The sequence below is a fragment of the Sardina pilchardus genome, chromosome 2 (genome assembly GCF_963854185.1).
Source record: "Sardina pilchardus chromosome 2, fSarPil1.1, whole genome shotgun sequence".
Lineage (NCBI taxonomy): Eukaryota > Metazoa > Chordata > Actinopteri > Clupeiformes > Clupeidae > Sardina > Sardina pilchardus.
The window spans coordinates 5,779,147-5,793,000 of NC_084995.1; the positions used below are offsets into that span (position 1 = coordinate 5,779,147).

The 13,854-nt window shown below is 41.2% G+C and overlaps 2 protein-coding genes across 10 annotated transcripts in view; one reads left to right on the forward strand and one right to left on the reverse strand.

Annotated features, from left to right (window-relative positions):
* Positions 1-13,854, forward strand: part of atg9b (autophagy related 9B) — an 839,198-nt gene that overhangs the window by 465,275 nt on the left and 360,069 nt on the right. The window lies entirely within an intron of this gene.
* The window catches only part of obscnb (obscurin, cytoskeletal calmodulin and titin-interacting RhoGEF b), a 345,273-nt gene that overhangs the window by 130,669 nt on the left and 200,750 nt on the right, over positions 1-13,854 (reverse strand). For 7 of the 9 annotated variants that reach the window (XM_062517333.1, XM_062517305.1, XM_062517313.1 and 4 more), the window contains 4 exons: positions 7,579-7,851; positions 2,125-2,397; positions 1,741-2,031; positions 1,513-1,611 (listed from right to left, as the gene is read on the reverse strand). In XM_062517333.1, coding sequence (XP_062373317.1) covers positions 1,513-1,611; positions 1,741-2,031; positions 2,125-2,397; positions 7,579-7,851 — 936 coding nt within the window. The remainder of the gene's footprint in view (positions 1-1,512; positions 1,612-1,740; positions 2,032-2,124; positions 2,398-7,578; positions 7,852-13,854) is intronic. The other 2 variants (XM_062517297.1, XM_062517282.1) reach the window with 1 other exon arrangement.

Consider the following 13,854-nt stretch of genomic DNA (forward strand, 5'->3'; position numbering starts at 1 on the left):
TGTTGAATGTCTGTCTTTTGTGTTCAATAAATTGTTTATTTAAGGAATTCATGTCTCCATAATGCTTTAAAGAACCTGTGCAGCTCTGTATAGTGAAGGTATCAAGCTCTTAAAGATTCCCTGAGGCGCTAGGCCCCAGGGTGGTGTAGTCAGGCTACAGATTTGGGGTGGTTGCCCTGACCACCCTGTTACACATGCGTAGGCCTACGCGTTTGCGTGACAGAAACTAAAACTATAACGTTGGTGGCAAAGCTCCGCGTCAACCTGTTGGAAGGCTATAATTATTTAACGACATTCAATAGAACAACGTGGATTCTCGCAACTCCCATAAAAACAGAGCAGAGACTGTACAATACTTGTTTAGCATAGATAGATACTTTATCAAGGATTGAGTATTGTTTAGTCAAATTTGAACATGGTCAGAAGATTTTGTCTTTCATTTAAAGATCTCCAGATTTCGCCTATGTGCACGGCCGTTTACCATAGACAAAAGTTGGTATTGCGTTTCCTGAATCCTTACATTCAGGCATTCAAATGAAATTTCATTATAAACCATATCCATTTTTTCTCCATTCGCCTATCAGTATGAGTATGATATGCTTGTATGAGGGAAACATCCCAAAACAATTAGCACCCATTGCTGTTGTTTTCAGAAGTGTCTCCCATGCAACCATGCAAAAGCAATGCACTATTGTACTTATATCTTGCATGAGTAAAACAGGCCTCTGATGTGCATATGACATGTTAACATGTGCATAGTTTTCACAAACTTTTTGTGAACAATTTTGGCACTTCAAACATTGACTGCTTTGAAGTGAAAGTGCATGTCTAACAATATAGCATAATATAATTGTGATAATGATCATCATAATGATGATTTGATGGGGGGTGGGGTGTAGGTACGTGTAGGTGGGCCCAATGACCCCAAAGTCTGCCATAACCAGGCCTCAACTTAAAGAAGTTAAGCTCCACGCCCCGCACTCCATTTCACATTGAATGTTCCTTATGTTATTTTCTCATAGTTGGCAACCCTAGCTATGACCCTGCAGTTTATATGCAGCATTCCCTACACTGATGAGGAGATGAAGAGCATTCTTAATCACAGATGGAGTAGGGTCCAGTTTAAATAACCAAAGTCAGTTTGGGAAAAGGCTCTTGAGGCTCTACAAAAAGAATATTGTGGAAAAGTGTGTTGGTTCAAGTTATGAACAAAACATGTTATACAATGAACAAATCTATAGTTCTATGTCGTTGGCAAAATGATCAGAGGGCTCGGAAGAACCCCCCTGGCATTTCGGGCTGCCCAAAATTTCTAGCGATGGCCCTGACCTCGGTATTTTAAAAATCCTGGTTACGGCCTTGGTTGGAGTGAGTTTGGTGTAATAATACACGCCTGCAGCTATATACTAACTACTAAGGAATACTCTGAAGTGATTTGACTGAAAAATAACTCGTAATGGTGCTTTAAAGCATACAAAGTACCCTCCCAAAATGTTGGACTAAAGTATGTACCTTCTATGCTCTTCAAGGTCTCAGCCTCTAGGAAGGAAATCTCGGTGAGTTGAGACTTGATGCTGTCCACTTGTTCAGTTACAGACACTGGCATCTCTGCTAGGAAAACAAAAGGGTAAATCTCTACCTTTCTTAAAAAAATGATTTACAGTAACAGCAAAGGCTCAACTTCTGTTTTCATATCATCTTAATCAAACATTTACAAACAGGAACAGGTATTTATCTCACCAAGCTGCACAGTCTGGGGCAGTTGAATTGGCTCTCCGATTCCTGCACGGTTAATGGCAGCTACACGAAAGCAATATCCCATGCCAGGGATGAGGTTTCCTACAGTAAACTCTGTGTTGCACACAGGCTCAGTGTGGCATGGCATCCAGAGGGCACTCTCTAGCTGACGCATTTCCAGTCTATAGCCAAGGATGGTGCTGCCCCCATCATGAAGAGGTGTGAACCAGGACAGGGTCACTGAGTCTTTGATTTTGCTCACTAACTCAGGATCCTCAGGGGGATCAGGTGGACCTTGAAAAGCAGAAGCAAAAGAACACTGAAAAGATTAGTTCACTTTTAAACACCCCCATATTGTGAACAGATATAGGAAGCTAGAATACTAACCAATAACAGTGAGCTTAGCCATGGAAATGGCATCTTGTGCAGCAAATGTAATCTCTTGAGCTGTCTGAGCTTGAACCGCCTTCAGGGAGAGTCTGTAAGTACAGCCATCTGAACTTATGGTCCTGTCGTCATCTGGATTAACCTCTGCTCCGTTAACATACCAAGTCACCTCACTTTCTGCCACCACCTCATTCAACACACAAGCAAACTCCACTTGTTCACCAACCAAAGCTTCTCTGTCTTTAAGAGCTGTCATTATCTTCAGCTGCAAGCCTAAAAAAAAGAATATATAATGAGCATGGCCTTAACACATTACTTAATGTAACAAAGAGTATAGTGTCCAAACTTTTGGCTTAAGGGCCACATTCGGTCTTGAAAATTGGCTGGTGTGCCAATTATATTAATATATAACTAGAAAATTTAATTCCATGGAAGGAATTACCATTGCATGTAAATGCAAAAAGGTTACTGACTGTGTAAAACATGAGGCCTATAGTTAAAAAGACAAGCTACACAGACGAATAGATAAATAACAATAACCCAATTACAATTCCACTGAAATTACTTGGAAGATCACATTTAAAAAGTGATTTATGAAAATGCATCAAAATTGTGGTTATAGGCTATTTTGGAAAATAACTCTTCATTTAGGCCTATTAGAATTTAAAAGACTGAAATGAAGTTGCCAACTTCAAACGAGTTGCAAGAGCTGACACTTTAGTAGCCTACAGTGAAACGACTGTAGGATAGCTTACATAGCCTTCATATCTACACTAATGCAGGTTAAAAGTAGGCTATAGACTTAGACACCATTGGAATACGGAATACAATCTCAAACAACGCCAATAAACGATGATGCAGCAACAGGTAGGATATCTAGCAAATGTAACGTTAGCTTAGAGTAGGACATTTTATGTAGGCTACATTACATGATGAGCTAGTATGTTCCTCGAAGTGTTTCCAGGTCTGTGATTGTCCTAATAGGAATGTACAATAAGCTGTTAACAAAGGTTTTTAATTTGTGAATGATACCGAAAGCTTTAAATGATTGCCTGGCTGGCAAGTCCCTATAGCTGAAACGACTAGCTTGCTAACAAACAAACGTGAAAATGATAGCAATGCAGTTTGTACTAGAAACAATTGTGAGAAGAAGGCTTGAACTTAAATGGTGCAACTAGTAGGCCTGTCTTTCAGGTTGGCTGGGTGAAGATCGGTGTCGTGTAGGCTGCTCTGTCGAGATGGCTAAAAGCCCTTGTGTAAGCCGTGTTTGCCTTGCAGCCTACCACGACGTTAAACGTTAGCCTGGAGCAAGTTTGGTTGTCGCTAGCTAAACACAGTGTTTACGTTGACATTAGGTTAGATTGTCTTTAGCTGTTGATAATGTTACCGAGAGCAAACCGGTTAGGCTACTGTAACGATATTAACAAATCAAGTAAGGAGTAGCCTAACAGGAGACAAGACGATAACGTCCTGGTCAGCCGTGGCCGTGGCATGGTAGAATGTTTTCACAGCTGTTACAGCTGAATGAGTAGACATAACATTCACGTTTAGCCTGGTTTAGCCATAGACAGTAAAAGATATGGACAGAGCTATCACGTAGACGGCAGCAGAGACCGAGGAAGCAAATCTCAACGTTTTTTTTTAGGTCTTCTTGTCTCCTGCGCAGGCTCAGTTGTCGTACATGTGACGTAGGCACGTAGTCTGACCGAGTCTGACCTATGGCGACGCTTTACTCTCGCTGGACGCATGCGCCTTTAACACTTTAGCATTGACTTCGGAAAAACGTTAATTACTCAGCAGATAAAACAGTTACGAGATTATTATGTCAATTTCACAATGTAGTATGTACCCCGACAATAGAAAATGTTCATATAAAGGCTTAAAACGCTTCAGCTCTAACGTAATTTGATGTCAAAGTGGCGCTTACGCCCCATAGGATTCAATGGAATGGCCAGCTAGCCACGGTCTTCTCGTTAGCATGGCGGCCGCCATACTGTCTACACTCTCAGAACGTTCGCTGCCCCCTTGGGTTTAGCGCAGTAGTGGTGGTGGCATGGCTTTTGGATCAGAGATCCTTGATTACTGACAGCTGAGCACTGACGTAACAATTAATCTTTGCCGCCAAAGGGTCTCAATGTAAACTCTATGGGAATTGTAAACTTTTTTATCGTAAATATCTCATATATCTCTCTCACATCTCAAGTATAAAGTTCACACATTTGAAAAATACATAGAACAAATCTCCGTTACAAGACCTGTGTAGGAGTGTTTGAATGGCGTCAAACGGTTCAGTGGTTTTAGAGCCTTTGATCGTTGATTTTGGTCGGAAGATATAATAATAAGAAGAACAGTGATAACAGTACATTGCATTTACATGCAATGTAATTACATTACATTAAATTAGCTAGATATCCTACCTGTTGCTGCATCATAATTGATTGGCGTTGTTTGAGATTGTATTCCGTATTCCAATGGTGTCTACGTCTATATACTTTTAACCTGCATTAAAGTGTAGATATGTAGGCTATGTTATCCTACCAGTCGTTTCACTGTAGGTGAACTTCAGTAGGCTACTAAAGTGTCAGCGCTTTTAACTCATTTGGAGTTGGCAACTTCATTTCAGTCTTTTAAATTCTAATAAATGAAGAGTTATTTTCCAAAATACTATCCACAATTTTGATGCATTCTCATAAATCACTTTTTGGTTTCCAAGTAATTTCAGTGGAATTGTAATTGGGTTATTGTCATTTATCTATTCTTCTGTGTCAAACAGTAGCCTATATTGTGTTTAACTACAGGCCTAATACAATGTTTTACACAGTAACCTTTTTGCATTTACATGCAATGGTAATTCCTTCCATTCTTGCCCGGGGAGTAATTCAGTCTAGAACCGCTACTGATATTGCCCCATGAATTGTGTCGAATCAGGCACATCAGGTCAATACCAGGTCATTTTGTGGGTTCGTTACAAGGTGGCAGTCTCAACAATGGGATAGTCTATCCAATCCAGTGTTAGTTATAGATCAGTGGGACCGAGCATCGAGCATCGAGGAGAGAGTTTGAGAGCCACCCGAGAGTAGGCTATGGAAGAGGCTAGCCTTGCTGCATTACCTGCAGCGTGTTAGAAAGAGAAAACTGTTCATTGACATGGGGCGCTTTATACACGTAACACTTCCCTTGATCATGACAAGTGCAGATTTGCACTTGTACAGAATCTGAGAATCAGAGTGTTTCCTGTTACCCAGGAAACACTCTGTAAAATGTTTTTGTGCTAAGATCAATAGTTTCCAAGTTACAGCCAGTTTTACGGGGGGAGGGGTGTGTCAATTTTGTTCTGCCTCTTTTTTGTCAAAGTTCACAAGCTCATTGCTCAAGAACTAGAATTTGTAGGAGGCTCAAATTTTGCCGGCTGGTGCATAAATAGGAATAGTATGCAATAAAATCACCACCAGTGGCCCGGATGATCCTGCATGGTCAGAGCAGATCAAAGTTGATCAACATTTTATTGGAGTTCTTGGCTGGGCTCTGTTTAGGCTTACAGAAGACATATTTTTACTCAACATAGGCTCTTGACCCCCCCCCCCCTTATGCAAATCGTTCCTTTTCATTTCCCACCCTGAACATGGACAAAATGCATCTCTATCGCCGGACGAACACATTTCACGCTTGCCATTTTCCGAAACTTGCCAGCCCTGCAGATATGTGGCAGGACTTTTACTCACTGAAGCTGGGGTTGTTTTCCACCTCTGGCGAATAGTGCCAGCCCAACGGAGAAATGCCAGACTGAATTTCCCTGCTGAAAAATGATGTAGGCGGGGCTAAAGTTCGGCTGCACCCAGGCTAAAATTGTATATGTTTATCATTGAATTAACTGCTTTAGTTTCACTTACATATATAATGAAATCTAGTTGCCATTGTTTACCTTAAGATAACCTCTGTGTCAGGCCACCCCCTCTGTGGCAATGTGAGATATCTGATGGTGACCACATGGGGCCTTGACACAAACATGGCTTAGGCTGAGGGGTTCTTGCAAACATTCTTATCTTTGCTAAATGCCAGTTGGTTAAAGAATCACTGGTAAGTGCATCTTATAATTTTCCATGTGTGTGTGTGTGTGTTATGGGTATAGGAACTGGCTTCACCCACAGATGTGTGGGCTTGTTACTTTGACTGTCATGTGAGTAAAATGCTCCCTGCAATCTCACACCTGTTGTCTTGAAGTAATTTTGACCACAGTGGGACAAAATAGTGATCAGCCAATGATAACTTAAGTACGTGGTGGGCTGGATCTATTATAACCTAATGCAGCGGTGGCCAACCCGCGGCTCGCGAGCCACATGCGGCTCTTTGCCCCTTCTCGTGCGGCTCGCGGCTGCTCAACTGATGTTCTCACTTCTCCTCGGACCTAAACTTTTTCCTTTTGAAATAGCCTTTATTTCCGGTAAATAAAAAAAAAAAATCAGAATTTGATAGTAGCCTATTGCCCAAATTAATTATTAATAGTTAACAATAATAATTGCACCGCCATGATATGGATAGGAATTGGCAAAAACGGAGCAGACGTGTTTATTCTCAGCCAGGTTTAATGCTACTGTTGCAATGAGGAATACCCTGAAGCTAATCGTAAGTAGAAGGAACACGTGCCATTGAAAAGGACTATTTATCGTTTTGTAGCATAACCCCTCTGGTTAATATGTCAAAGTAATCAAAACAAAAGCACTCTGAGATCGCAAACCTCCGCCTCGCGCATCCTGCTTAACATCTCGCGCCTCCGCTTAACATCTTGCTTAGCAAACAGACAAACCCCGATGAGAACATAACCTCATTTGCGGAGGTGATATGTTTCTAGCCACATTAGTTTGGTACTTGGTATGCCACTGATTCATAAAGCTTCAAACCTGAACATTTCCTACATACTTTTGCAAGTAGGCTACAAGGTAATGGCTATAGACGTCAGTCACTCGTTTTCTTTTTGATTATTTTCTTTTTAAAAGTTAACTGAACACTTGACATTGCATTATCAGGTGTTTTAATGTGTGTCTGATCTTTTTTTCATTTTTCAATGATCATTGAGCATCTGCCAAGTGTCTTACTTTAAATGAAAAACAAAGGAGCTATAACTGTAGGCCTAATGTTGTGCTGTTGTAGTATGAACGTATTTTTTGTTGTGCGGCTCTTTTGACTTTTGTGGATTTTTTTTGGCTCTTCATGCTAGACTGGTTGGCCACCCCTGACCTAATGCATGCTCGGCAAGCTGGATTAAACTAAGTGGCAGGCCACATTTAGCCTGCGGGCCGTAGTTTGGACACCCCTGGTATACAGTACTGTATATACCGGTAGTACAGTCCTACTTGACTTTAATGGGTTTTGTTTTTTATCAACATCCCCAAAATATATACTCTGTGTACTGGTAAAGGTTACTGCAGTAATGATTCTTGAGGAACTGAAGTTCACCTTTGACAGACAGCATGGCAGTAGTGGAGGCAGGGCCAGCCTGGAAGGTCACAGTATTGTCACCAGCACGCAGTTCCTTCAGAAGGAGGAGGTGTCGTCGGCCACTCTCAAATGACACAATCTCCACACAAGATGACTCGGAAACAGGTTTCCCATTCATCAGCCAAATGACATCTTTGGTTTCAGGGCGGGAAAGAGAACACTCAAACAGAGCCTCCCCTCCATCTATTGCCTCCACATTCTCCAGACCCTGAACAATGTCAATGGGCTTAACTGTAGAGGGGTGAGAAAAATGGTAGCAATGGATAAAAATGGAAAACACATATTCTTGCAAGGAGTTTCCGTTTATATAGTGTAAAATATAACAATGTTAAGGACCTCAGACAAGTAAACAGTGAGAGTAACAATAGAAAAAGGTAGAACAGTTCATGGTTGAGATATGACAAACATTTGTGGTGGACAAAAATGGATACTGAAAGTATCTCACATTCCTTTACGTGGTTTTACATAGTGTGGCAATAAAACCTGATTCCTTATAACAAAAAGTACTATGAAAACATGGCCATTTTTTACGGGAGATGCATGCAACATCTTTAAACTAGAAAAGTACTCAGAGAGTGCAGACCTCCACCTGTATTGTTCCTCTAACTAGGCCAGGGGTCTTCAACCTTTTTCAGCTCAAGGACCCCTTGGCTGTGAGAGAGACTTAGCACAGACCCCCACACCTGGCCCACCTCAAATCCTGACTATCATTTGGACCGTCTGTCATGAGTGCCTACATGCACGCACACACACGAACGGACACATACTAAAGAGAAGTTATTGTTAACAGGGGGTAACTACTTTATACAACTTGTTTCTGATCTGTCTTTACATAGTGTTCCATAAATTTGCCCTATAGAATGAATGTCACAAGGGCTATAAGGTGTGTAGAACCTGATAATGTAATAAATCCCCGATAATGTAAGAACCCCGATAATGTAATAAAAAAATGGCACTTGAGTCCATTGAAAATGTAATACAACCTGATAATGTAATAACTTCCCGATAATGTAATAAAGTGCATTTCCCAATAATGTAATACACGTTTTACCAATAATGTAATAACGTAATTTCCCGACTATTAACCGCGGCTTATACATTGATTTTGTAAAATTTCTTCAGCTATGAGGTTAATACAGGGGGGGCAGTTAATATGGTGTTAATATGGTTTTGTTTCTTTTAACTTGCATAAAACACTGTCCTGTGGCTTATACACAATGCGGCTTATATGCGGGAAATTACTGTAACGTATTGCATTAACGGGAGGTTATTACATTATCAGGGTAGCCTTCATTTCCCAGGTCCTGATAATGTAATAATCCCCCAATATTGTAATAATTTAACAGCAGACCACCCATTTCTCGGATTCAAGTGGTGATACTGAGTAACCAACGCAAGCTCGAGAGCTCTAGCGCCACCAACAGGTCTGAGTTGAACATGCATGAATGTTCATTAACTTTTGACCTGTTCATTCATTTTTAACAAACAATGTATCACTGGAACCCTTGGGCCAAGCCGAGTTCAACACATATTTAATGTCTTTTTCAGCCATATTGGACTTTCTGCCATCTTTGATTTGATCCATAACCTTTAAAAGGTTTCTCTTGTCACAAACTTTTGTAATCTTCTCGAAACATCGTTCAGATGATCTTCAGACCATGACACACAAATGCATTCAACATCTTGAAATTCAAGGGCGTTTGGCCGTGACAGCCAATCAAACAAGACGTAGAGATCACGAAACAGGAAGTAAGCCAATTTCTCAGCAACCCTTTAACATATTTATTATGACCACCGCTAGCGTAGCTAGCGAAGCGGTCATATAGTCGTTGTCAAAGTTTTTTTTTTTTTTTTTCCCCCGTCACATTTTTGGTGAACGATTCCCGGGACACCGTAACACCGGGGCACATGAAACTTGGTGGGCATGTAGCCCCAGTAGACTTTTACGGAAAATGTTTGTTTCGTCCCCGGGGGCACCGAGGATGACAAAATGTTTATGGTATGTTGGTCTCAAGAGCAGTGATGCCAGTAACGCGTTACTTAGTAACGCGTTACTGTATTTTGACCACTTTTTTCGGTAACGAGTAATCTAACGCGCTACTATTTCCAAACCAGTAATCGGATAAAAGTTACTCATCCACGTCTCCGTGCGTTACTATTTTTGTCATTTTCATTTTGCTTTCTTCTTGTCGTGTAGACTATGCTCACGTTTTCAGCATGAGCACGACTCATGTGTAGGCAGTATAGGCTCCACGCAGCGACACAAACGTAAACATCAATGCAGGGAGGAGAGGCGCGTTTCCTAGATGAAAATACAGTCAGTCGGCATATTTTGAGTTTGAGTCATCTACATATGACAACATTAAGGTACGTTGTACACTCTGTGTTGGCGACAAAGTGCAAGGCCTTTCTAGCTAAACATCCCGAGTTCGCATAGCGGCTCCCTGACGCACGCAACGGAGAGGGAGAGGGAGATGTGTGTGCCCGACGCGCATCCAAAACAGAGCACCCTGACTGGGCTGTTTCGCTATATCAACCGATACGTTTTCAGTGTAGGCGGGCTTTTATCTCTTTTCTCCCGAACTAAATTAATAAAGTTCAATATGGTACAGTAGCCTAGCGTCAGTCAGTGGCCCAAAAAGCCACTGTCATTTAAGTCATTTAAGACCGCATCTACGAAAGTGTACCCTTGTCTCACGAAATAATGATCTTGCACACTGCACTGTTAGTAACAGTGATTTTAGCATCGCCCATGGTGTAGGCTATTAAATGATTGCAAAAGACTTGTCGACGTGAGGTTAACAAGTGTAATTTCACTGGCATATTCTAAATGGCTACAGTAGAAGGATACACGAAAAGCCCAAACTACCAAAATCTTCATATTTTATTACCACAGTTTCTATCTATAGGCCTTCCTTATTTAGTATACTGACTAGACATTATTGAACTAACATTCATCTGTAGGCTATTTCAGTATCTGAGTAGGTTAAAGTATTTTTTAGATACCTCCCTGAAGTAACTTTTTGCAGGTTGTGATGTCTATATTGTTGATGTTACTGTTAAAATGCACTTCCAATAAAGTGAGTATTGGCAAAACCGGTTGCCATTTTTATGTTGAGGTGGCGGGGGGCTTAGTTTAAAAAGTAACTAAGTAATCTAACTTAGTTACTTTTAAAATCGAGTAATCAGTAAAGTAACTAAGTTACTTTTAAAAGGAGTAGTCAGTAATCAGTAATCGGATTACTTGTTCAAAGTAACTGTGGCAACACTGCTCAAGAGCCTGCATCAACTTAGCTTATAACCAGTCATTTGTGATTTGCACCCCCCTAGTAAAAATTGAAAATACAATGTAATATTGCTTTAATTGCCCCTATCTTCAGATGAGATGTTATGAACTGCACCAAATTTCATGTGTATGATGAACCTGACACCCCCTGGGAATATGCCACGTTTTGTGGAATTTCATCCATGGGGGGCTATAAAATAAATGGATTTATGTGTACATTCAGGACTGTATACCCATCGGCCTATAGATGGTGGTATTAAGCGAAGGGTTGCTCTGGATGCTGGATGCTACGGTCATACACACACACACACACACACACACACACACACACAAACATGCAGGAACACACACACACACACACAGACACACACACAAACACAAACACAAACACAGGCAAGCACAGGCACATACCTACACACACACGCACCAGCACACACACACGTACATAAATAATTACACAAACACATGCACAAACACGCCCACACGCATGCAAACACACACACACACACACACCCCACACACACACACATATGCAAACACACACACATACACATCTTTGAGTACGTTTTGTGAGATGCAGCACTGTGTGAGACCACCGGAGCTGAGAAGTGAGTGTGTGTGTGTGATGTACAATAGCCTGTGTGTGTGTGTGTGTGTGTGTGTGTGTGTGTGCATTTCTGTGTGCCCGTGTGTGTGTTTGCATGTGTGTATATGTGTGATGTGCATGTTCTGTGTGCATTCTGTGTGTGTTCTCTTTACTTACTTTCTCTCTCTCTCTCTCTGTGTCTGCGTGTGTGTGTGTTCTGTGTTATCTGTGTGTATTCTGTGTGTGTTCTCTCTTTCTCTGTGGGTGTATCTGTGTGTGTGTGTGTGTGTGTGTGTGTGTGTGTGTGTGCATGTGTGCGTGTGTGTGTGTGTGAGTGTGTGTGTGTGTGTGAGTGTGTGCCTGCATGTGTGTGTGTGTGTGTGCACGCGCGCGCGCGCGCATGCATGTGTGTGTGAGTGTGTGCCTGCGTGTGTGTGTGATCTGATATTGGAGTGACAGTGACGGCAGAGAACATAGTTAACATATACACATAGAGACACATAAAACACACACACAAACAGACAAGCAGACACACACACACACACACACACACACACACACACACTCATAGACAGAGAAGCACTCATACACAAAAGCAAGCGCACACATGCACACACTCATTTACATACATAAAAGTTGCGGTAGGGGATGGAGTAGGCGATGGAAACAAAAGCGTGCTTGATATTTGCGGAGAGAATGCGCAGGACTGAGCGGCGGTCATATTGTGTATCGCTTTGCGGTACATCTAGTTTTACTGGTTTTTCTGGATATAAGTTTCTTTTGTTGTGTGTTAAATTAAATAAACAGTTTAAATACAGTGCCATTGGAGGTCAAAGGTCACCATTTTTTGTGGTATCACATGATGTCATGAATCTATGTACCATGTTTGATTATATGTTAAAGGATAGCTGAGAAATGGCCTTACTTCCTGTTTTGTGGCCATGGCGTCATATTTGGATGGATGTCACAGCCAAGCTGTTTTGAATTAAAAAAAAAAAAAAAAGCTGTTATAAAGATTGGACAGAATATGTAGCCCCTTAGTGGTCACAGGTCCCCAGGATGATGTCATGAGTCTATATACCAAATTTGGTTGAGATATGTTAAAGGGTTGCTGAGAAATAGGCTTACTTCCTGTTTGGCGACATCTACAGCAAGTTTTATAGGCCGTCACAGCTAAAAGCCTTTGAATTTCAAGAAGATGTTGAATGCATTCGTGTGTCATGGTCTAAAGATAATCTGGGCAACATTTCGGAAAGATTAGACAACATTTGTGTCAAGAGAAGCCTTTTAAAGGTTTTTGATAAAATCAAAGATGGCAGAAAATCCAATATGGCTGAAAAAGACCAAATATACATTGAATTCGGCTTGGCCCAAGGGTTCCAGTCATGCATTGCTTGTTAAACATGGATGAACAGGTCAAAAGTTAATAAACATTCATGCCTGTTCAAATTTGACCTGTTGGTGGCGCTAGAGCTCTCCAGCTAGAGTTGCCTACACAGTATCACCACTTCAGCCCCAGTTACGGGTGGTCTGCTGTTAATTTATTACAATATTGGGGAGTTATTACATTATCAGGACCTGCGAAATGAAGGCTAACCTGATCATGTAAGAACCTCCCGTTAATGTGATACGTTATTACAATATCAGTAAAAAGTGTATAACATTATTGGGAGGTGCACTTTATTACATTATCGGGAAGTTATTACATTATCAGGTTGTATTACATTTTCAATGGACTCAAGTGCCATTTTTTTATTACATTATCGGGGTTATTACATTATCGGGGATTTAATACATTATCAGGCTCTACAAGGTGAATTCAGCTAAATTCAGGCAAAGCTTCATTAGCTCAAACTTCAGTTAGCAAGTCCATTTTTTTTTTCTAAATATATCTTGGGAGACGTGTGTTCAGAACGAGTACAAATCATAATGCAAAATCGAACGAGGCTATTACCTGGACAGACATTTACTTGCATCTATATTCGGCCTCATCACAGGCGAAGCACCGCTAAATAGGCGCAAAGTTCTCACGTATCACTTGAAAACTCCCAACTTCTAGATTCGACTGGAACTTCACGGGATGGGTTTCAAGTGCTGCGTGAGAACTTCGCGCCTATCTAGTGGTGCTTCGCCTGTGATGGGGCTGAATATAGTTCCAAGTAAATATCTACCCAACCCAGGTAATAGCCTCGTTCGATTTTACATTATGATTTGTACTCGTTTTGAACACATGGCTCCCAAGATATATTTAAAAAGAAATGTAGATGTCTCAGTCACTTTTTTTGAAGGACGTGCTAACTGACTCCCTTCATTTACAGCAACTGTGCTAAGCTAAAGCTAAAAACGCTGCTCCCAAAGCAGG